This window comes from Engraulis encrasicolus, chromosome 16 (assembly GCF_034702125.1).
Source record: "Engraulis encrasicolus isolate BLACKSEA-1 chromosome 16, IST_EnEncr_1.0, whole genome shotgun sequence".
In the NCBI taxonomy this organism is placed as follows: domain Eukaryota; kingdom Metazoa; phylum Chordata; class Actinopteri; order Clupeiformes; family Engraulidae; genus Engraulis; species Engraulis encrasicolus.
In genome coordinates, this window is record NC_085872.1 from 3,262,670 (window position 1) to 3,287,307 (window position 24,638).

General features: G+C 41.1%; 3 protein-coding genes across 5 annotated transcripts; 1 reads left to right on the forward strand and 2 right to left on the reverse strand.

Moving 5' to 3' along the window:
* Positions 1-1,436: 1,436 nt before the first annotated feature.
* Positions 1,437-7,047, reverse strand: rpl9 (ribosomal protein L9). Of its 3 annotated transcripts, none has more exons than XM_063218286.1 (7): positions 7,004-7,047; positions 6,606-6,652; positions 6,391-6,506; positions 6,200-6,295; positions 5,930-6,062; positions 4,020-4,100; positions 1,437-1,597 (listed from the first exon to the last, which is right to left on the reverse strand). In XM_063218286.1, the coding sequence occupies exons 2-7, from the start codon at positions 6,649-6,651 to the stop codon at positions 1,488-1,490; spliced, it is 582 nt and encodes a 193-aa protein (XP_063074356.1). In that variant the 5' UTR covers position 6,652; positions 7,004-7,047; the 3' UTR covers positions 1,437-1,487. The 3 variants fall into 3 exon arrangements, with proteins under 3 accessions (XP_063074356.1, XP_063074357.1, XP_063074358.1); XM_063218287.1 differs by lacking the exon at positions 7,004-7,047 and adding an exon at positions 6,888-6,949; XM_063218288.1 differs by lacking the exon at positions 1,437-1,597 and adding an exon at positions 2,036-2,151 and having other exon boundaries at positions 7,004-7,042.
* A 238-nt stretch (positions 7,048-7,285) lies between these two features.
* On the forward strand, positions 7,286-17,597 carry lias (lipoic acid synthetase). The gene is made up of 11 exons (XM_063218285.1): positions 7,286-7,449; positions 7,831-8,003; positions 11,233-11,326; positions 11,510-11,590; positions 11,706-11,862; positions 12,313-12,370; positions 12,546-12,674; positions 14,011-14,156; positions 14,285-14,355; positions 16,459-16,570; positions 16,839-17,597. Exons 1-11 carry the CDS (start codon positions 7,360-7,362, stop codon positions 16,892-16,894), a joined length of 1,167 nt encoding a protein of 388 aa, XP_063074355.1. The 5' UTR covers positions 7,286-7,359; the 3' UTR covers positions 16,895-17,597.
* Positions 17,598-18,119: 522 nt separating this feature from the next.
* On the reverse strand, positions 18,120-24,528 carry ugdh (UDP-glucose 6-dehydrogenase). The gene is made up of 12 exons (XM_063218284.1): positions 24,428-24,528; positions 23,529-23,690; positions 23,329-23,430; positions 22,572-22,772; positions 22,213-22,410; positions 21,943-22,090; positions 21,544-21,638; positions 20,964-21,094; positions 20,309-20,433; positions 20,123-20,214; positions 19,925-20,035; positions 18,120-18,528 (listed from the first exon to the last, which is right to left on the reverse strand). The coding sequence occupies exons 2-12, from the start codon at positions 23,688-23,690 to the stop codon at positions 18,412-18,414; spliced, it is 1,482 nt and encodes a 493-aa protein (XP_063074354.1). The 5' UTR covers positions 24,428-24,528; the 3' UTR covers positions 18,120-18,411.
* Positions 24,529-24,638: the final 110 nt, after the last annotated feature.

Below are 24,638 nucleotides of genomic sequence, written 5' to 3' on the forward strand. Positions count from 1 at the left end.
GATTTGTTGTTGGAAATACTGTCTGATGCATTTCTTACAGTATGAGATTTATGAAAAATGAAGATGAGGCCTGATGAACACATACAAATGTCCAGTCAGACAATAGCATATGAGGCTGCATGCCAGGTGAAGGCACTGGGGAGTGGGGATATGACTGGATTACATTTTCATCAATGCACAAGTTAACGTGAACAACACTTTTCCCATCCTATCAATTGAAGGGATGCTTGGAGATGAAATCTTTTCGTGGGATAGTAATTTATCTTCACTTGCCGTACTGTAAAACCTGTGATGACATTCATTGAAGAACATGTCATTTTACAAACAGTCTGGTCCTCAATCCAATGAAGATCTGAGGAAGACCGACGTTTTAAGAAAATGGTCCAGGAATAGGCTCCAAACTGTAAAGCCAATCTGACACTGCAATCACAGAAAGTGTGAGGAAATTTGATGAAGGGTACCGTTTCTCATTCATTTAATGACATTCTTCAGAGGCTGTAGGCTGTTCGAAGTCCCACAGGTGATGCAAAAACATTCTTTAAGTTTTCTTTTGATGTTTGTTATTCATGATCCCATGTTTTTTCCTCAGAGTTGAGTGATTCCATTTTTATTTCTCTAAAAGAGAAACTAACTAGACAAAATCCTTTGATTTCTTTTGGTGTTTCTGAAGGCTAGACAGTTGCCCTTTGAAATGAGTTCAGTTCAGAGTCGGGTCTGTGATCCATCCCATTTCTAAAAAATAAAAACGACGGAACGAACATCCTCGACATGTGATTCCATACTTTTTGCCAGGGGCTGTAAAATTGTTTACTTCTCTGACCTAACATTAGGAGCCATGAAAAAATAAAATAGATTGATTCGCTGGGCCAGCTCATTTCCAGATACCAATTTCTCCGTGACAGGGCCTTACATTTTCCCGCAGTCAAAAATGTTCCATTACAGCACGAAAATCTGAGAGATTGCCCAATATCGGAGTTACTGGGAGATTGAGGGTACTAGAGTGGATTAGAAATAAATTAAAGGCCTTTATGCCTTTAGTGAACAGGACATTGAGATGGTGACCAGAATGGGAGTGGTAGGATCGGGTAATGACCTTGGGTCAGTGCCTCAGCCGTTTGAGACACAGCTAAGGTATGGACCAGTGAATTTTAATGACAGAAACGGATGACTACTCCATCATTTCAGGTTTTGGATTTGTTTCACTGCCTCACCTTCGGTTGAGCTCAGATTACACATCTCCCTTTAGAGTCTCCATGCCCATGCCACTGCAGCAACTAGTGTGATTTCAGTTCACTTGAAATTAAAATTGTAAACTGTCCCACAGCCCGTTCAGATTTAAGACCACTACATTATAGAAATGACAATGCAAGACCTCAGTTAGGCTCCATAGAGGCTTCTCATTTCAGAACAAAATGAAGACTTGACATTTGACTTGGTTGACTGTAAAATTGTTTTTTTTATTTTGTGTTGGTGTGAATGAACTGACATCAATCTTCAGGCACCTCCACGACAGTGGTCTTCTCACTGACGTAGATCCCATCCAGGAACTTACGAATGTCTTTTTTTCGCACAGTGGTTGCCTGCTGGATCAATGCAGCTGTGGGCAATAAAACAAAAAAAATTAGATGACCGTTGCATTTTTCCACATTGTTTTACGATACAGGACAACGAAGGCAGAGCTGAAACAAAGACTGCAAGAGGGTTAAACTAGACACATGCAGGTTAGTAAAAATGCAACACCAAAATAAGCATGCAGAGACTGGAAAACTGTAGTGCAAGAGAACTTCAGCTGAATAAAATGGCTCGCAGATGGAAAAAAAGAGATATACATATGGAGACGAAAAGTTGACAAAGGAAACAGGACAAAAGCAGATTGAAAAAGAACAATGGACAAAAGCGAAGAAACAAACAGAGATGAAAAATGGACAAAGGCAGATTGAAAAACAGAAAAATTGACAAAGGCAGATTGAAAAACAGAAACGGAAGTCGGTCATCCACGTTGCCCATGAGACAGGTGGGGTCATTCCATTCTAACCTCTAAGACTTATTGCTCAGGTTCCACTACGGTGCCCTTCTCGGACACGTAAATTCCATCCAGGAACTTCCTGATGTCTTTGTTCTTCACTGTGGTAGCCTGCTGAATTAAAGCCGCTGAAACACACACACTCTTGGAGGTTAACCACTCGTTACGGGTCAGTGGGGGTTACCCATATCAAAGGTGAATTGAACCCAACAAGTTGTTACATTGGTCAGAGGGTAACTGATGTTATGACATAGCATATGCACGTTTAATTAGGGTCACAAATCATGCAAAACTGTCTTGAGTAGAGAAGGTTGAGGAGGGTTGGTTTTGTGAGAAGTGTCCGTCTGTTCGTTCCCCCCCTTAAATTGCCCAATATGACCGATGCATGACCTTGGTTGCTGTAAAAGTACAACTTAAGGAGCTTTATCCTTTAGTCAGTCATTCGTTTTAAGTTCACCTTGACAACCTTTGACCTGGATAAAGCGTTTACACAACGGTCAAGATCAAACCGGCCAAGAAAGAAGTGCGACCTTGAATCAATTTATTTCAGTAAGACATCAAGTTAATGTGGGGTTGTATTTTCAAATTCTGATTTTAGGCTGACTGTCTAGACCAGGTATATTCTTAGCTTACATTGAAGGCCAGCTTACAGTAAACCCAATACTAGACCATTTCCATTATGCTTGCATTAAAACCCTGGAAAGCGACGACAGGTGGAACAATTTTTAAGGCAGCACAGATCTGACCCGTCGCTGATCTGCCAGCCCTTACCTCTCTACGTCACAAAAGTAACAATTTATACTAATATTACAATAATCATCATTATATTATACTAATCGTACATCATTACCAGACTGAAGAGAGAAAGACCACAAGCCTGTAGCCTATGGTACGCGAATTAAATATTATTTTATAATTTATTTATGCCTCGGGGCCCGGCACAGAAGGAAGTGTTAAATGGCGTTGTCTCGCTGCTTTGCATTACTGGCATTATCAACTGACATGGTATTGTCAGAGAGTGTAGAGAGAGGTTCCATTGGCCCATTGTTTCCTGGTTCTATTATGCCCCCCCTTAGGCAGACCTAAGGACTGTTCTATTCATTGTAGGAGCATTATGACATGCCCCTTTAGGCAGACCGGAACCTGGTCGCGTTAGGTGCCCATAGAAACCTATTATGTTGGCATATCTCTATAGAATATCTCTGGTATTGTACTGATATTAAATGGCAATGAAATGTGCTTTCCAATTACAACTCATAGATTAAAGGCATTCTGTCAATGTACCAAATTCAACCATGAATGTCGCCACGGTGACAGCTTGCCCTGTGAATAACGTTAGCATGATGTGTAGGTATTTAATTTGCTTAAGCCCATCTCATTATGAAGCCTGACAAGTAGGTCTATTATAAAACATCTTCATAACAATGAGACAGACACTTGCTTCCCTGATCTGAAAGAAAGCATATGTAAAACCTGTGCCATTTTGTCGATGTGTGGCACGATGTATTGGGAGGTTAAGCCTATGTCATTATGAGGTCTGGCAAGTAGGAAGGTCTATTTTAAAACATTATCTTGTTCGAGAGGTGGAGGTTACCAGCTCAGCTGTTGATGTGAGAATAGCCTATGCTTCAATCAGCTGGAGGATGCCACGGTGATTAAGTTTATGCTGCAACCCTGTTGGCATGATTGAATTGGTTTGCTTATTTAGCCACAAGTGTTATACAGCCCATACCATTTCAATATTTATGACCGCTTGCGAAAGTCCTGATTGAATGTTCACATTTCAGGCATTTTCGTGGCTCTGTGTAGACAAGGCAAGCTTTGTGTATGCATGCAAATCGCTTTCAAGATGTTGAGACTAATGCATTAACATAAATGCCTCCTAAATGGTTTGAGCATACAAGGGCCCAGTCAAGACAATTGGGTGCTGGACGAGGGGTCTCTTGTTATTCAAGATCCTGAAGGTTACCTGATTAGAAGTGTTGAAAACACTCACCTGAGTTTGATACCAGTTCAATGTCATTGCCCTCCAGAACAAGTTCGTCTTTCTGAGCAGCCGACAGTGCACATGAGACCCCTGAAGACGGAAGAGATTTCAATCAAACCAAGAGCCACAGTATGGCAACATTGAAACCCATTAAACCCAAAAGTGGTTAAAATGCCCAACAATAGACTCGTAGAGGCCTACTGGAATAGGCCAGGCTATTGCCAGACTACATCACAAGTGTGACATGGTCTGGGAAATATCTATTCATGTCATAGGGGAGGTCGATCTTCAAAATGCCATCTAAAGCTGAATGGAAAGCTGGTTTCACATCAGGTTGACTCGCATGACTAAACATGTAAAATGCACATGTCCACCAGACAGAAATTCAGTGACAAACAGCCAACATCTTTCAGCAAGTGCAGCCAGGCAAAATAAAATCTGGCATCAACATCCATACACTTCAGCTGCATCAGTCATCTTATAATATATTCACAGGTGGCCTGACTGAATTAGGCGACTCCATCCAAGACAGTCATCATGTTCCAAACAGAGGCGACAACACATTCTACACTGTATCGACAAGACACAGAAGGAAAACGTCAAATTAAATTCCGCTGATTAAGCTCTTTTTCCCCCATTAAAACACATTTATGTGAAGGATGGATGGCCATATATTTTGGAATAAACACTTGGTTTAAATCACTTTACTAAAGGATTAGTTCCAAAACTTGCACTGATACACCAGCACTGCTGTACATTCAGTACACAGTCATATAGCCAAGCTCCACAAATATAAACATCGCAAGTCTTGGTCTACCACTGGCCTCACAGGGAAACTACATGACTTCCCGTGTTTGAGGGTTCAGCCTTGACCCAGAGATGGTAAGCACAATACCCTGCAACTGATGAGACTGCAGGTAACCTAGCTCAGTGGGATTCTGAACAACATGAAAACCTTAATCAGTTCCAATTACTACTACACTACAATTTCCATACCAATTTGCTAAAGAAAATTGCTGCAATCCAATGTAACTTTTTTTCAGTGGTGTAACACAACCCATCAAAACACTCAATACAAGTAGTTGCAGGCAACTGGACTCTTTTTGGAACTTGAAGACCATTGCCTCAACTGAGTCTACAGATCACACTGCACATGACAAGGGCCACAATGGCAAGGTGTGAATTGGCCTTTAAGTCATTGTTTACAGGCGCAAGTAAATATATGCCAATTTCGATATCAGAACTATAACAAATCTCTCCGTTGAAGACCAAACACCTCAAGTTTTAAAAAGAAAGTTACCTGCAGCCCCAGCTTTTGAACAAAATCCCCGCTTCAATTCCATTTCCATAGCATGTTATACCCATGTTAATTCTATGCATACAAGAGATAATTCGTAAATTGTACTAGTCACAGCTCCATTGCACATCATTTAAGCTCAAGTGAGTTTCTCACTGCAGTTTCCAAACAGAGGTTGCAGAGGGGCCCCTAGCTGCGCACGCAAACGGGAATGCTTGTGAATGTGAAACCTATGTATTGACCAGCATCAACCCAACCAGAATTGTGTGGACTGAGACATGGGACCATAATAGAAAATGTAACATGTATTGTAGAACAAGGTTACATTTCAACAAATGCCAAAGGCCCAACCCAATCACTTCAATGTGCCTTCAATGTCTACAGCGTGTCTATAGACACCAGGGAAAGGCCATGATCAAAAACGTCAGATGCCACCTAGAAGGTCAGGGGATTCAATGTGTAACCTCAACTGTACCTGTAATCATCCTTACTTGATGGCAACACTTCTCATCCCATGCAACTAACTCTAACTGTGCAGCTCTACACCCCACCCCTTTCTGACCAACAAGATGTATGGAGGTCTTGGTACACATGTCATGCTTACAGCAGTCTGCAGACTCACCAGTCCTCATGCGCACCCTTCTGATGTATTTCTCCCCAAGGAAGTTCCTGATCTCCACCAGAGAACCGCTCTCCTGCATGACAACGTTGATGGGGAAATGGGCATAGACTGAACGCATCTTGTACCGGAACCCCTGAAAGAGAAATCATTCAAAAACCTAACATATCAACACTTAAACAGAGAACAGCAATGCCATCTTTTCCTCAGCATCGTCACTTGTCCATATGTTAACAACAGAGCAAGTCCTATCTAGTGCATAAACTCACTTACCAGGGTCACTCCCTTGATCATGTTCTGGACATGACTGCAGATGGTGCGCACTGTGGCCAGCTCCTTCCTGTTACCCCACCATTTGTCCACACGGAGCTAAATGACAAGAAACGAGTAAATAAATAAGTCAATAATTACGTGGATGCACTCTGCTTGCTTGAGGAACAGGTTGAAGAATGACGGCAACCTACCTTCTTCTGCTTCTTGCCGAGCAAACTGAGCTCCAAGTTAATGTGGTTGAACTCCCGTTTGAGAGTACCCCTGGGACCTTTGACGATGACCGTCCGCCCCTTCAGAGCAATCTCGACTGCAAATAACATACACATCATCAATTACAAACAACTGACAATATGAAGTATATGCCGACACGAGGCTATCACACATGAAATCCAAACAGTTAGCATACCGTTGCTGGGGATGTCGACAGTCTGATTGCTAAGAATGGTCTTCATTCTGCAATATAAACATTAAGAGTAGCATTAAGCACCCACACGACCCTTCATACAAGCATTTTTATTGGAAAAGAAAGTTTCGAAACGTAGCAAATAAGCACACGGCAAAAATGACGCCAGTGGTTCACGTTAGACCGATTCACACCGGGGAATAGTGTTTTACCGGTGGATGCTAACGATAGACAAACCTATTCTTTCAGCCTCAAAGTAAAGTTTCCGACACAATATTCGCTTACGTTAAAGGATGTATACTAAATAAACGCCTTGCAGGATTATTTACAGTGGATGATGGTTTATTTATACAGATTTATGTGGATTGAAAACAACGCTAAAACAAGGCCCATGTACTAACCTTGCTGATAAAGGAGGAAAAGGAAGGAAAGGTGGAAAGACGTCACAAAATATGGTCACGGATTAAATACGTCATTGACTGTTTCGAAGGGAAAGCAAACGATTTGCCAAACAATTCAACCGATTTAAGCGATCATTCAAGATTGAATCAACAAACTACGTGCAGAACAGTGTGCACTATGTCCATAACAGATTCTTGAACATGCTGTGTGGGACAATCGTCTTTAAACATTGTGTGTTCAAACGAAAGTTTTAAAAGTATGATTCCCTGTGCCTGCCAGGGAGAAGCAATCGACAGATGAAGTGTTGTCATTGACATAACATAAGAGAGCCTTGGAGGGCTGCCTTGGCAAAGTCATGGCGCTGGTGAAACAAAGTTGTGTTGTCGCAGGGCAGTTCACACGCAATCGGCTTCTTTGTCAGTCAAGGTGGATTGATGGTTCTCACGTAAGTGTCTTTTCGGTGTGTGAAAAAAATCTTCACCTACTGCATCTAACGCAAAAGTAATGATAACTACGTAGGTCCGTTAGCGTCAAGCTAACTGCTGTGTACTAGCGACAGTATCTCTGGTAGGTAGCCTATTCGTTCCACTCAGTAGCCTAATGTTTGTGAAGTAGCTCAAAACTGTCTCTCCCAGTGTACATTTACTTTAACTGTCTCTCCCAGTGTCCCAGTGTTTATTGACTTTAATGCACGTTTATTGACATTAATTCCCTCCCGTGCGCTCATATACAGCACACCAAATCGTTTACAGTCAGTTACACTTGTGTGGTGATACTCTTGAACTCAGCCCCGTGCTCTTAATTGATGTGTTATCACTCGTTACAGATTTATACCAGTGGTTTCACCACGGCCCCGAATGCTTCTCACACTGTGAAGGATCGCAAGAAGCAGTTGAGTGAGGACGGGCCAGATTTGCAAGACTTCATATCGGGAGAACTGACAGACAAGGAGCGATGGGATGAATATCGTGGCAACTTGAAGCGTCAGAAAGGAGAAAGGTCAGTTCACGTAGACTTGCAGCAGTAGGCCCATACACACAGTAGTTATATATTGTGCATGGTTTAGCCATTAAGTACTTTGTCATAGGTGTCTGCTTCTACCAGTTAGTCAGTGGTCGATTGTGCAGAGATTGAATGCTAAATAGATAGGCTCTGGTATCAATTGAGTAAGATCTGATTAGGAACATACAAGGTTCAACCAAAGATTGTGTAGGTCCCTTTTCACCAGTTCAACCTAGATTACATTATTTTAAGTCTTTCGTCAAGCATACTGTCAAACAACACATTATTCCTTTAAAGGAACAGTGTGTAACATTTTGGATGTTCATTCTCAAAATGTATTTTTGTTGTTGTTGGTGATCATCGACAATCTTGCACTTTTTCATGCAAATCTACCACCAGAGGTGTCAAGTAACGAAGTACAAATACTTCGTTACTGTACTTAAGTTCACTTTTTAGGTATCTGTACTTTACTCCATTACTTTTTTTTCTGCCTACTTCATACTTCTACTCATTACATTTTCGCACAAGTATCTGTACTTTCTATTCCTTACATTTTCAAAACATTCGTTACTAGTTACTCTTGGCTTCACGGCATATGTGCGCCATGTGACCTCCCGCGCAGCGCGTGCAGACAGCGTTGGAAGACCAAATCACAAATACAGTACTGTACCATGTAAGGTGGTATGTATGAAAGTCAAATTATTGTTAGTGAATGGGGTGGGGTTATTAGCAGGTGGGCCACCCAAGCCACATGTTGAACTAATCAGTTTTTAAATTAAGCATTCAATTAATATAGCTTAAAAAAAATACTTTGTACTTTTATACTTTAAGTAGGTTTTTGAGCACATACTTTTTTGCTTTTACTTGAGTAAAAAGGTCAAGTTTATACTTCAACTTTTACCAGAGTGTTTTTAAACTGCAGTATCTATACTTCTACTGAAGTACCAAATGTGTGTACTTTTGACACCTCTGTCTACCACCTCAATCAGTTTCAGCTATAACTATGGAATTTGACATGTACGCACTGTCTGTAGGCCTACATGCAGGAAGGGGTTGGACATGCATGGATCTGGTGCACAGATGTGGACTTGTGACTTGTAACTTGGACTAGAGTCAGACTTCATGACTTGAGACTTCACATGGCAATATTAGGAATGACTTATGGCTTGACTATTGACTTGACACTTGACAGTTTTAGCTTACAATGACGTACAGTTCAGGTGTAAATATATTCATTTTTTGCATTTGTACGTGAAATTATTACAGGTAAAAATGAAAACTAATTGATTTGCCCTTAAACAGTAACAGTACACCTATTATAGGCCACAGCTTCTTTCTGGCTGTTACCTATATGCCTGATGAAGATCCAGGGTGATCGAAACGTTGCTTTTTAAATAATTAAGTTTCTTTTTTGGAGCTTATTGGCACTGGCAGTGTGCAGACCTACCTCCTTCAGACATCAGCGACAGTTTACAACACACTGCTACCCTAGCTCCTCATCAGTGTGATCCAGAGGGTTCTGTGTACATGTAGCAGTCACAGAGAACACTTTTGACCTGGTACCCGACTGGCCCTTTGAAACCAGATGGGGCAACTCTACTCCACTTTGCTCCAAATGGTGTTAAAAAAAGGGATGGCTTGCTGTCAGTGAGGCCACCTGAGGCACACCCTCTGTGTGAGAGCTGTAATTCCTTAAGAGGGACTCCAGTATAGGTGGCATTACCCATATTTAATAGATTTTAACTTACAAAATGATTCATATATGGACAATACATACACAATATACACAGTATATACACAACTCTTGTATGGCACATAAATGCGGCCCATTCTTCATTCTCCTCATATATATTTATATTATTCATTTCCTTCAGGATCAATGAACGTACTCTACTCTACTAAGCAAGGCACACACACATGTGTATGAGTGCTTACCTAAGTGGCACATTCAAAGTCCCATTTCTTATATAGGATTTTGTATTGTTTATATAGCCCTCTTAACTTTTTCCTTAGTATACTTTCCTATACATGGTGTGAAGGACCCCAGTGATTAGTATAATATAGTAAGCATCATGGATGAGAGAAACATGGTGGGAGTTGCATGGCACCCTGTGTGTGAAGTGCAAGGGTGTGTGTGCTTCCTGAAGAGGAAGGTGGTGTGATGGTATGACCATCACTAGGCTTGTGGATACACTGACTGACCTCAATGAGCCTGGGGTCTGTATCTCGAAAGCGTCTTTGCTAACGACGGTAGCAACGTCCTTCGTAAGAGCGACTCAACTCCCTCTCAACAGCGACGCTCACCACTAAATCCAAGGGAACGGTAAGACGGTCTTAAGACGGTTAGCAACGACAAGAATCGAGAAACGGACCCCTGGCTCTTTGAGATCAGAGTGTCTGTTTGGAGTCCTGCTTCTGTTTGCGTGAGAATCTTGAATAAAGTTGACAACCCTCAATCGCCATGTATACTCTGCTCTTAGTAATGATGGGTGAAGAGGACAAAAGTCGTTATTTCACTGAATTAAGTTTAAAGTTGTGCAAAGGAAACAAAACATTTGTGGCCATGTAGTGCACAATATTACTCCCTTTTTACTAGTGGTGTGGATCAGCACTGCCCTCACGATCCGATTCGATCACGATTCAGGAGGTTTCGATTCGATTCTATGCGATCCGATCCAATCCAATCCGATTCAATTCTACAATGCATTGCAATGCATTACATTTCTACTGAAAGCAAAGCAAATGTTTAACCAGTCATGATGAGGCAATACAAGTAGTCAGATACTGAGCAACAATTTATTGGCTGTTTTTTGTATCAGTCTGTATCAGTCTTGCAATGTTTTGAAGTGCTTTTATTTAATTTAACATTCATTTGCTCCCGAAATATCCATGGAAGTAATTGAAACTTAAAAAAATTGCCGGATCGATTCTGGAACTTGTCGGATCGATTCTGGATCGTCCATGCCCCGCATCGATTCGGATCGCCGAATCGATCATTGTTGACACCACTACTTTTTACCCTAGAGGATATTACAGCCAGAGAGCGGTAGCAGTTGAAGACAGACAGACCTATAAACACAGATGGATACATCTATTGGGAGTCACATGTGAACCAACTGTTTTTGAATGAATTAGACTTGTACAACTTAGACCTTAAACCTCTGGAAGTTCTTTTTCATTTTCTGCAGGAATGCAGTCTATTTTGACATTGCCTTTTTTCTACTAGGCTACGACTGCCCCCTTGGCTGAAGACCGAGATCCCTATTGGCAAAAACTACAACAAATTAAAGAACACACTTAGAGACCTAAATTTACACACGGTAAGATATTGTTGGAGCATTCACAAGATACTCTCTCCTTTTATTTATCAAATGAATGGCATAATACATTTAAGCATTTTGTACTTTGCGTAGTGCTTTTCTCAGTATGAAAACATAATAAGTGTGGGTCCATCAACTGTTTGGCGATGTAAACGTTGGTGTCCATGTGTGTGACTTTTAAAGGTGTGTGAAGAGGCAAGATGTCCAAATATTGGAGAGTGTTGGGGAGGAGGAGAATATGCCACAGCCACTGCCACAATTATGGTCAGTATGTCAACAATAACTATAACTGTAAATTGTAAAGAGAGTGTGCTGCATTTCCTTGTTTACAAAACAATTGCTTTAAATAAAGCGGTGACTCCTGAATCTCACTCCTTAGTTGATGGGGGACACGTGCACGCGTGGATGCCGCTTTTGCTCTGTAAAAACAGCCCGTAAGCCTCCAGCCTTGGATCCCAATGAACCAGAGAATACAGCAAAAGCCATTGCTGCTTGGGGGTTGGACTATGTGGTTTTAACCTCAGTTGATAGGGACGGTAAGTCGTGACATTCTTTTGTTTCATCACTTCCATCACTTAAAACAGTAGATGATCTGTACTTCACAAACATTGCATACATGACAATACATCTAGATATGCATGGCTTGAAGACCTATTATAATAAACACAAGTGAATTAAGAATACTATTGTACATTTACGCACTAGTACAATTTACTCCACCCAGACGCTTCCTGCCTTCTCATTTCTATATTCAGCCAACCCAATACAAAATGTGTGTCCAGCATCAGTCTAACAACAGCTATAAAATGTCTTTAACCTCTATGAAATTGAATGGCCATTGGTAAACTATTGGTCTCAGCCTACTCAATCGTTGTACTAACAAATAGGTTAGTCGACAATTCAGTGCAACACATTATTTTGGAATTGTTAACACTTTAAATTTTGGAAACAATTCATAAGCATACTTTGTGATTTATATGCCACAGACATACCAGATGGCGGTGCAGCGCATTTTGCGCAGACAGTGGTAAACCTGAAGCAGAGGTAAGGTACACATTATTCTCACCGTCATTTTAATGCCTATGAAAAAAGGGGGACAGAGCAGTCCTGACGATGATGGATGTCAGTTACATAAACCTCACAGTATTCCACTTAACACAAATTTCACTGCCCAACATAAATTTGATTGCTCTGTGATTGTTCTTTATGATTTTGTCAGGAGTCCAAATCTGCTGGTTGAATGTCTGACCCCTGATTTTCGTGGTGACTTGAATGCAGTGGAGAAACTTGCCATGTCAGGCCTGGATGTGTATGCCCATAATGTGGAGACTGTCCGGGCGCTACAGAGGTACATTCACACACCGCACTTTCTGCACTAAACCCAAACATACACACACTGACACACAACTCATACTCACACACACACACACATACACAGGTACACAGACACACACACAGACGCACACCGCACTTTCTACCTGCACTAAACACACACACACACACACACACACACACACACACACACACACACACACACACACACACACACACACACACACACACGCACACAAAACACATACAAACACACACACACACATACTGCTGCTGGTGTATTTAATACACCTTTTTTAATTATTTATTTTCTTCAAATGCTACTATTACTATGTCAGAACGCTATAAAGGACTTTTAGAAAAAGCACAACAAAATACCTCCTCTTAATGTATGTTCTCTACAAGTCTTCTGTTGTCCAGTCTTGCACTTTAAATGTCTGTATGAGTAATGTCTATGTCCATACTGTCTTATGTCCATGTATGAGTACTGTCTATGTCTATACTGTCTATGTCCTTACCTAGATTAGTCTATGTCTGCATGGGAGAGCAAGAAACGCAATTTCAAATTCTTTGTATGACCAGTGCATGTAAAGAAATTGACAATAAAACTTGACTTGACTTGACTTGACTTCACACCTGTCCTGAACACCACTAATAAAGTTACAGGCATAGCGTTCATACTGAGCAATATTACAGATTAGTTGGAGTCTTATTTCCCTTCAATCTGGAATTCTTTTCTTTGATGGATGATGATTTGGACGTTCATTTAGTAAGAACAGGCAAATTCTCCTAATACATGCTGTTTGTGCATGTGCTAGAATGTTTAACCATGCAATTTTGAGGTGGATTATGCACCGAAGAATGTACAAAATAGTAAGTATTTATAAAAAAATAGGCCATTGATGCAAGTGAGAGAGGTGGGAGGATTATGTGTTATGATTGATAAAACACAGCATGCTCCATGGGGTGTTCAGTTCTTTACAACCTTCTGTACATTTCATGTAGGGCTGTGTTGACTACTTCCACATGCCCTGTGGAGTTATCAAAAACAATGCTGAATGGTAAACTACTGGAACTGTCAATTGTTTTCAACCTTGGGTCCTCTTCTTTAAATGTTATTATTTCTGTGACAAAGGACTGTTCGTAATGTCCACTAGGAGGCTCTTTAGCTTTTAGAATTTTATTAAGCTGCTTTGTTTGGAAATGTAATGATACCTTTTAACCAGTAGAGGGTAGAAAAGAGCATTATATCCCTGTGTCGTCTACACATTAGTTGTGTTTTTTGCACGACTGTAAAGGTTGGCTTGATAAATGTGAGTGAGTTGTCTTGTAATGTGTAATTTTGCTTACAGATTTGTGCGGGACCCTCGGGCAAATTTTGATCAGTCGCTGGCTGTCCTGCGCCATGCCAAAGCTGTGAATCCCACTATCCTCACGAAGACGTCCATCATGCTCGGACTGGGAGAGACTGATGCTCAAATACATTCAGCCATGGAAGGTAATGTGGCCATTTTCACGCTTGAGACCATGCATATCTGTAATTACCAGCAACATTGATTTTACTTGTGAAAAAGATATGTTGTTCATATGACTGAGTAATATACTGTATATATTGTGTTGTTGCAGAACTGCGTGATAATGGAGTAGACTGTTTGACTCTGGGCCAGTATATGCAGCCAACTAAACGTCACCTAAAGGTGAGCCTTTTCTATACACTTGATAACCCCTTTGACATCAGGGCGCAGAGCAAAATGGCAGCGAGTGCATTTAGCTCCATCCTTTTAATTTTCCTCCCATCTTCTGTCCTTCACCCCCCTTAACTGTTAGACAATTGGGAGTATGGAGAGAGTATGTTGCAAGTATTTAAGTGTTTGTACGCATACACACTTCTGATACTCATTTTTTCCTCGTCGACCGGAACAGAATTAGAGAAGTTATATTTCGTTACATTTGGGCAGACGCTTTTATAGGGGTGGACATAATCACAGCACACAACACTACTTGCAGATACAAAGTGCACAGAGAGTAAACAGAACAAGCAGTGCAAATGCAAAGTGGTGTTAGGTTTTTTTTTTACATTTATTGTTTTAAGTACATTAGGGTTAAGTAGAGTAGACACACACACACACACACACACCCAGCGAACAACCTACCTTAAAGCCTACCCCTGGTCTGTGCCAGCTCAGACATCAGTGCAGTAAATGGTCACAAAAGAGGAGTCCTTACTTGCTTTTTGAAGCCTGACAAAGATGACCCTCGTCTTGTAGCTTCTGGATGTTTGTTCCACTACCGAGGAACAATGACTGAGAACAGTTTTGACAGGCATCACTTAGAGACTGAGCAGCTAGGCGGCACAGCTAGACTGTTTGTGATGGAGGTGCGCAATTCCCTGGCAGGAACACGTGGTCTTAGTATGTCCTACAGATAAGCTGGGGGCCGTTCCTGGGGTGGATTTGTAGGCAAGAGTCAGGGCCTAGTGCTTGTATGAGATTAATCAGTTCTTTAATTATTTTTTGGGCTTTGAGTCTTTATTTGATTGGCTAGTTAAAATCATATGGCAAACAAGTGTGTGAGAGAGGAGCGGTTGGGTAGCGTTGGAAAATGACCCTCAAACCTGTCATGTAGCCTGTATATAGTTATGTGTGTTAGCATGCTGTGACAAAAAAGCTCCCGCACACTGTTCTCATTTGTGCGGGAGCTTTTTTGTCTCAACGTTGGTGGCCCAGTGGTTCCACTCCTACAAACCTGGCCTAAGGAGGTGTGCAAGAATTCCAAAAATAGCACTGTTAGCATGCTGTACCACGTAGGGCTGGGTTCAAAAGATCGATCTGCGATCCAATATCGATTCACAATTGAAAATTGCGATATCGATTCACAACTTTGTGGATCGATCTTTTGACGATGATTATAGGCGCCATTTTCTCAACAACATCCTGTAGGTCTCTTTCACATTCATCTAGGCTACATGCACAAATACACACGCCCTGTTTAAAGTAAATAGTGCCAGTCTTTTCCTACCTTTCTCTCTCATACCAAGTTTCCTGCTTGCTTCTTTCATACTAAGGTATGTCATGTTTGTGTGGGCATCAAATGCTGAGATATTTTGGTTTATATAGCCGGTCTTAGAACTCTAGACATAAATGGGTTAAAGTGACAACCCAGCAATACAGAAGATCGATATCGAATCGAATTGAATCGGATTGTGACCTTCTGGACTGCAATTGAATCGATCCAGGAAATTTGGATCTATTCCCAGCCCTAGTACCACGCCATCCTACAGTACACTCAGTTAACTAGATTATTTTTTGACAACTTGAATTGTCTTTGACAACTTGGTTATTCTTCAGTCAGTTTGCATGGAGGCCACTTTTCCCACATCTCTCTGGTTTTGCTTCTCATGTTAAAACAGGAAGCAGATCATTGTAACTCAGCTGCCTGAACTTCTCTATCCTTCTTCAGGATCATCCCCTTTTCAACAACAAAATGAATGGAACCAATTACACTGTAAACAATTGTTTCTTTAAAATGCCACTTTTGATTAATTATCCAAGTGTACATTTGCATACATGCCATTAATGTTGGGATGTTAGTGTTTATGGCTCCTCTCTATGTTGTAGTTGAGTGTTTGACATAAACAATCAATTTGTAACATGTGACTGATTTGTTTACCAATGTTTGACTTACTTGTACAGGGTATGGAACAAACAGCTGTTTCTGCTCTCCACTCCAGTATGGAGTACTCTGATGAAATGTATTTATCAGAGTAACAGGCATGATTTCTTATATGTGTGTATGTACAGGTGGAGGAGTATGTCACCCCAGAACAATTTGCTCACTGGGAAAAGGTTGGAAAGGAAATGGGCTTTGCCTACACAGCAAGTGGTCCGCTTGTGCGCTCGTCATACAAAGCAGGTAGGATGTGAAAACCTTCTCTAGTAAACTAACCCTGTATCATACGTCTCCACTGTCATGGTCTTCTGGGGGGTTAATAATGTGGTTGGTTGGAAACAATTCAGTTCAGTACTAAACATGTGAAGCTTTTTGCTGGTCTCATAAACCGTTCTCTCAACACAGTTGCAATTGGTTACTCGTGTCCTCTGAAATGAGTCACAATAATCACCCCCAAAACACCCTTAGTGTTTGCTGATTGGTTTGACGAGACATTTTTTTTGTCCTATAGGTGAATTCTTCCTGAAGAATCTTCTGGAAAAGAGGAAGGCGTCTGCAGCAGAATGATGTGGTTGTTCCCACATCAAATGCCTGTCCTTCATAGCTCTGTCACAGTTACTTGTAATTACTAATACACCAGCTTCAGTATACAGAAACAATATTTCAATCTCCACAATATACTTAGAGTAAGTTTAATGTGCCATCTGTTGAACTTACAACATAACACTAAGGTTCATAATATATTCTACGTTAGACATAAAACAAGTAGTGTAACGAAAAAACAAGAGTACATCCTAGTGAGTGCCTCAGAGAAGGCTAGAAGGAAGAAGTAGAACAATTCAAACACAAGTTGAGTGAATACAGTTTTCAGTCAGGCAAATTATTATTTTTCATGAAACAATATACCACACATAGCGGTGAATGATGGGTGGGTGTCATCCACTTAAGAAGCCTCTCCTAAACCCCCAGTCACAGAAAAGCCCACCTTGAGTTTGCCAGGGACAAAAATGAAGGCCACTGAGACTCCATACTCTGGAGCCATGCCCAAGACCAATCTTTTTGGGGTTCATGGCATAAAAATTGTATGGTTTTGGACAAATTAATACTAAGAAAAATGCATAGTGGCTACGGTGAAACCAGGTAGGGATATTGCCCTTAAATGGGGCTGTGTGATTGCTGTTGTTGTTTGAGAGCTGTATTCGTGGATGGAATCATGAACACATACTGTATGTATTGATCTACGAATAGCAAAGATGTCTCCATCACTCTATTCATCGTCATTGTGTTCTTTTCCACCATAACAATCCTAAACACAAGTGGGAATGTGATTCAATGGGGCATATGTTCTGGAGTCATTTGAACATCCATGTTGAAAGTGGAAGAGACAAATTGGGCATCAGTCTGGGGTGTACTCATTTTTGCCCCGCTGTAATTTCACAAAAATGGAAAAATATGCCATTTAAGTTACATTATTAACCTTGCTTTTCTGTTGTAAGTTCAACATGTGTTGTATTAAACTTAGTCTATAAACATTTTGGAAATAACTTGCGTTCCAAATGTTAGTTTTCAGAAGAAGTGTACTCATTACTCTGGGCACTGTACATATACTAAGTAACTAAGGGGAGAGGACCAAAAGGGTGAAGCAGGCCAGGGAAAAGGCTTGTTTGGTCAGAGCTGCAGACGCACAGTTCAATGTTCTACAGAAGTTTAATTTAGAATCTCATATTGAGTATAGGATGTTTTCTGTAAGAACTTTGTAAATTAAAAATAAAGACATGTGACACCAACGAGATTAAAATGTTAAAATGAGGTTTTATTTGATTGGTCCCATATTACAGCCTTTCACTTTTTACAATTCAAAATATATTAAAAGATTTTTTTTTTTTAGAAAAGTGAAACAGACATCTAGTCCCAAGAAATGATACATCCATGTTTTCCAAAAAGGTAGAAAATCACTACAATAATTATACAACTTAGGCATTAGACAGAACAGGGTACTTTGATAAAACAAGGGATTCCCAAGCAGAACCATGTATGAATTATACAGAGATAACTATAGCAGAGAAATGTGATTTGTATTTGGATTACTGAAAAGAACTTTTGGCTTTCTTTTTTGGTGGTTCAAGTGGGTTCCGAACTATTCCAGCAGGGGGAGTGAAGGGAATGTAGGCTGGAGTTACCTTTTTCCCAATAGTCTCGATCTATTAACAGAAACAGAAACATACATGTCAGGATTGATATACAAGTGTTTGGCACAGAGCATTAGGCAGATCATTACACCACACAACATGTTAAAGCCACCTTCATTCAAGCTATAGTCCTTGTGTGCAGTACTCAGCTTGCTATATTCGGGGTTGAAGCAATGGCACACCCTAGTTACACCTATCCACCTTAAAAGATTCAGGTGTTCATCAGATAAATCACCTGAGGATTGGCATTTGGCGTGTGTCTCAGATACAAGACACTGACATAACTCTTGTTAGTAGAATGCTTGAAAGGAGTGTAAGGGATGGGTTTGGTAGTCTGGTTCTACAGGTTTCCCTAACAATGCACACAATAGAATAAGACAGTGGTTGGGCTGGATTCAGAACAGCTTTGGGAGGGTGATGGGTAAGACTGATGTTCTATTCTCATCTATAGCTCTAGGCTGTCAGTGGCATTCATCTTTTGAAACCGCACTGGTCTTGTTCAGTAAGGTTTTCCAACATTGCAGTTATTGGTGGTCACATAGGACACATGAACTACATAATTGATCGGCATAAATATCCAGACATGGCAACGGCAGAGAGAGAAAAGATCACTCAGATCAGTATACTGACAGTGTCAGTGACATACAACAAAATGTTTTTTTCACCTCATGTTTTGAGTGTGTTAAGAGCAGTACAGACCAAAAAAGGCTCCCTTTAATTCCATTAACAGCCACCACTTCCAAAGAACATTACTGCAAGCCAATATTTAAGTGAGACTAATCTGTGTAATGTTGATTACCTTTGGGGAAGTTATTTGATGATCAAAGGGTAAATGCATAGAGCTTTGTTTACAAAACAAATTGTGGTATTTTTTCATTGGTGTTCACAATTTTGCTACAGACCACCAGAAGTGACCTAAGCTGCAGAGTAGCCAAGGTCGTTGCAGTTTTGCCAAGAATTTGCTTTATCCTCTCGCAGACGTGACAATGACATGTGTGATTAGCTAATCACAGAACAGCTCTGGTTTGCCAGCCTGGGACATTCGAAGAGAAACATTCCAATTGATTTTCACCAAGGAGCGCCATAGCTCATAGCTGACTTTTTTGCTGCTATTTGCTCAGGTCCTACAGTTCCCAAATTCACTTTGGGGGCAGTTTGCCGATCCTCCATACAGACATAATGACTTTCGTCGGTTGCTTTGGTCATTTTTGGTGCACACACACAGTAAGCCTGTGTTCAGACTGGCATAGGCTTCAAAAAACGCAGGGCTATTCATGGAACTGGACAAGTAGTTTTTGAAAACTGGACAAGCAGTCCAGTATATAGCAAAGCTGCTAGCAAACTATGGATTTACATTAACTAATCTCTTCCCATTTATGCCAGTATGATGATGTGAGAGGACATGTACCTGAAAACCGAGGTTCTGGAGCTCTGGGTGTAAGTGGTCCAACACTCTCCGTCCATCAAATATGAATGCTGGCTTCAGCATGCGCCCGTATATCTTCTGGTAGTCCAGTCCCTGACAAAAACACAATCAACCACTCATATGTCTGCACACAAAACATCTGCTCTGTAACAAAAATAAAACACCAGCACAGTCTACTACCGTGAACATGTCCCACTCTGTGCAGATGACTAGCGCATGTGCTCCTTCACAGGCCTCATATGGATCTTCGGTCACAGTCACAAGTTCAGCAACTGGTTTAAAAAAAAAAAAAAAAAGTTAACTTGATCCATGTCTGACAAAAAATTAATAAATGTAAACCCTGTCACACTCATACATACCACATACCATTTTCTGGGTAATCCCCTGAAAGATCCCGAAAAATCTGCTCCTTGAGCACTTTAGGGTCGTAAATGTGCAACTTTGCACCTTCCTCCATGAGATATTTGGAAATGTGGATACTTGAGGACTCCCTGTTGATAGATTTGCAGCCAATCATTTGAAGTCACATTCTTGACTAAATGAGAGCATGAGGTCAATGTGTTGATGCGTCTCCCAAAAACATAAATTATGAATGTATTCATGACAAGTAATACCTTAAATTTCAACCTGGCTTTTAAAACACTTGAACAGTTTTGTTTACAATGCCTCTCAAGCAACCGTGCTGCTCCCAGAACAGAATTTGATTAAATTCTACAGTTCTTACAGCCCAACATTTAATAAACAAACATAACATTTCTGCCACAGATGTTCAATCTTTTTCTGAAACATAACAAGGCGCTGTTATTTAATGATAAACATTCTAGAAGTCTTATACCGCAAGCTCAGAACTACTGAATAGTTCGATCGTTGGTTGGAGAAGTTGCCATTACAACATGACTAAGCAGTTAGATGCACTTGTGGGTGTGTGTACATAGAGTTCAAAGACTAAACTAATTGGGTGATATGTGAAGGTCTTTGCTGGCATGTCAAATCGGTTTGATAGCAGTGTGTCTGCAAGTACCTTGTGTCTCCTGTGTCCTTTTTGAAGGAAAAGCCAAGCAGGGCAATCTTTTTGCCTGTGACTGTGTTAAACAGACAGTCAATGATTCTGCTGGCAAATCTTCTCCTCTGGTATTCATTCATATCAATGACCTGTATAGTTCAGGGAGGAAATACTTGCATGTTAAAAACGGTCAATGGCAGCAATGTGTTCCAAAGACAGTGCATTCTTCTTCCTGCATGTGTTCAGTATTTCAGTTAAAACGGATATGATTTTTCCCCCAAAGTACCTTGAAAATGTAAACCTTAAGTATATAACCTTATGCCTCTACATACCCGACATAAACATGCATGCCCAGCCGTTGTCATATTGGAAGGTAAGTCTACGTCAAACAGGATAACAACACATCCAAGAATTGCAGTCACCACTGATCTATATTTATGCTGACATGAATTCAGTGTATTGAGTGGATTGTCACTCAAAATGCATTATTAACCAATTCCACCAGCACCATTAAATAATCTTCAATGACAGTCACAAAATGTAAGCAGACAAACAATGTGCATCTACTGTACATAATGCACATGTTTTGCTTTTGTACCTGTTGCCAATAGGACGCAACCTCTGGAAGGTTCAAAGCCTCACATAGGTAAACCAGGTTAAGTACATCTTTCTTGAAACAGCTCCCTCCGAACCCTGAAACAAACAGCCACAACAGGAAACCAGATTTACAAACTACAAATGACTATTACATGTGCAGATAATTTTGATCACTACACCTCAAGACAGACTATATGCACTGGTGCATATGGGAGCCCCTTGCTCTCTTGGATGGAACCCCCCTTGGATGAACACTCCACCCCCCAAATCTGCAAAAATTACTGCATTCGCCTTTACCAAATCCCCTACATTTTGAGTAACCCCATAATTTCTTACATTCGCAGACTAGACAGAACTGTCATAGTAATGCAACAATGTGTTACAATTCTCTGCTACTCACCAACACTAGCCTTCAGAAACTTGCTTCCTATGCGCTGGTCCATTCCAATGGCCCTTGCCACCTCTTCAACATCAGCTCCAGTTGCCTCACAAAGTGCAGAGATGGAGTTTATGCTACTGATGCGCTGTGCCAAGAATGCATTTGCAGCCTAATGACATGAAAGAACATTATGTGGTAACGCATACTGTATAACAGTGACTAGCACAATGAAATGGAACACCAGGGTCAGACATATTCCGACCAGGTCACATTCAATTTCTGGGTTCTCACCAATTTGGAGAGTTCAGATGACCAGGTGTTTGTGGTAATGATTCGTGCTGCAGGAACCCAGTTCTCATAAACGGCACACAATGCACGGATGGCCCTTTGGCCCTCTGGATTTTCATCTCCACCAATCAGCACACGGTCTGGCTGTTTCAGGTCCCGTACTGCTGTACCTTCGGCAAGGAACTCCGGATTGGACAGCACCTACACATCCACATGTGATAAACTGAAGTGAATGATGAATGTCCGCAACACTGTTAATGCTCCCAGATGTTTTAATGGCACAACGTTTCGGACCTCAGTCCTTCTTCAAGTGCAACTGTGTAAAAACTAACACAGACCAAAACTCACATCAGTACACACACCTGCAGGTTGAGGCTAGGTTTGGTGTTGGCATCAAATATCCTTCGAATGCTCTCAGCTGCACGGACAGGCACTGTGCTTTTTTCTGTTACAATCTTGTAACCATTCGAGACTTCCACAATACGGCGAGCACAAGCCTCAATATACTTCAGGTCAGCAGCACGGCCCTTTCCCATGCCATACGTCTTAGTAGGGGTATTCACCTGATGTAAAGGCACCAGTAACAGGTCAACATAAGGGCCATTGATTTTGGGGAAACAAACAAAATACTTCAACCTACAAAATCACCAAATTCATCAATACAGAATGTTCTGGAATATTTCAACCACATAATTTCCTGTTGTTTTATGTGGACTTTAACCCTTTCATACAGAGCCTGTAAGTCGGAGTGCCACTCCATATCCCACCGAATATCATAACACTGTTACAACCAGGGCCGGATTAATGCACAGGCTAGATAGCTGCACCCAATAAGCCCTCATCTACCAGGGGACTCCTGATTGGCCAAAAGTCAAAAATTGCAGAATTGTGACGAGATGCAATGTTGTAAAATTCATCTGTTGTGTTGAGCACACAGCTAGTAGATATTTTATCATTGATTCCTAGCTATAGTAATATGACACTTGTCAATTTGCCTTCTTGGGGGGCCCACAGCAACCTGTAGTCTAGGGGGCCCCAGGCCATCTTAATTCGGCCCTGGTTATGATGTAGATCACGCTTTTTTTCTTCAGCAAATAGTGAATGTGAAAGGGAACTTACGGAGATAAACACCAGGTCTGCTTCTCTGATAGCAGCATCAATGTCCGTGGAGAAAAATAAGTTTTTTCCTCTACAGGAAAACACCACATCACTGAGACCTGGCTGTAATAACACAAACAATGACACATCATTAGTACATTTAAGAACATAAATATGTCATATGAAACATCTGTCTCGGATAGCGCTTCATGTTGTCTCACCTCGTAAATAGGCAGGGTGTCTGAGTTCCAGGCATGTATTCGGGATTCATTGACGTCGACGACAGTAACACGGATTTTCGGGCACATTTGAGCGATAACACTGCAAGTGGGCCCACCGACATACCCAGCTCCAATACAGCATATCTTCTTTATTTCAAACATCTGAGAATCCAAATAGTTGAATAAATAAATTCACAGAGATCACTGGGAGGCAATGTGCCCTAAAATTGTGTGAGTGGCAGTGCAATTTTGTTAAATGTTAAGTCACCTAGTCACCAGGGTAGGGCCCCAAAACCCCTAGATCAGGCATGTCAAACTCGGGCCCGTGGGCCAAATCTGGTGTCACTGGATTATGAGTGGGCCCATGCCAAAAGCAGCTCACACAGGCAACAGAATGAGCAGAGGTTGAAACATGATGGGAATCCGTTTGTGAAATTCAAAGCGGGGTATTAAGAGTGTGTAGCATACACAATTTCAGTCCACTTAAAAAAAAAAAAAATGTTAAGTTTGGCCAGCGACATCATTGAATGAATTTGATTTTGGCCCTCGGTCAGTTTGACACCCCTGTCCTAGATGGTGAATTTAGCTAACACACACCACATTAGTGGCGATTCTATTTCAAATAATCAATTTCTTTGAATTTTCTTTGAATTTCGTTTGAGGCCGCAACAAACGCGGAGTCGCCTCTGGGGATGTAACCTGTTTACACCTGATAGACAAGCCTGCAGTTAAGCAGGAACCAGACAAATCAAAAAATAGTAAAGGGGCCAAACTTGCTACAGCACACATTACAAGTTTCATTTTAGGACTGTGCTGCTCGCGCCTCATATGTTAGAATTGTGTCACTGAATCGGCTATCTGCATTTCAACCAAAGTTTGAAATGCAAATAATCACTTACCTTGTCCAAGTACTTATGATGGCCCTGGGTTCACGCTGGCTGCTTGAATGGGAAGAAGTTATTTATCTACGGCTCTGCGTGAACCCAGTGAAAACAAGCCCGTTCAAACAGGATATGGTTGGGCTTTAGCCAACAACATGTCAAAACAAAAGCCCTACCATATATAAACCAAAGGTTCAAAGGTAGCCATCTAAAAATGTTCTCAACTAAA

Coding starts and splice junctions, on each gene's coding strand:
- rpl9 (XM_063218286.1), bottom strand. CDS start 6,651: ATGAAGACCATTCTTAGCAATCAGACTGTCGACATCCCCAGCAACG. Junction 4,101..5,929: donor AAGGGTGCGCATGAGGACTG/GTGAGTCTGCAG, acceptor TTCCGTCTTCAG/GGGTCTCATGTGCACTGTCG. Junction 1,598..4,019: donor TGAACTGGTATCAAACTCAG/GTGAGTGTTTTC, acceptor TATTGCCCACAG/CTGCATTGATCCAGCAGGCA.
- ugdh (XM_063218284.1), bottom strand. CDS start 23,690: ATGTTTGAAATAAAGAAGATATGCTGTATTGGAGCTGGGTATGTCGGT. Junction 23,431..23,528: donor ACACCCTGCCTATTTACGAG/GTGAGACAACAT, acceptor GTGTTATTACAG/CCAGGTCTCAGTGATGTGGT. Junction 22,773..23,328: donor CAGACCTGGTGTTTATCTCC/GTAAGTTCCCTT, acceptor CCTTTACATCAG/GTGAATACCCCTACTAAGAC.
- lias (XM_063218285.1), top strand. CDS start 7,360: ATGGCGCTGGTGAAACAAAGTTGTGTTGTCGCAGGGCAGTTCACACGC. Junction 7,450..7,830: donor GGTGGATTGATGGTTCTCAC/GTAAGTGTCTTT, acceptor CACTCGTTACAG/ATTTATACCAGTGGTTTCAC. Junction 14,157..14,284: donor AATACATTCAGCCATGGAAG/GTAATGTGGCCA, acceptor GTGTTGTTGCAG/AACTGCGTGATAATGGAGTA.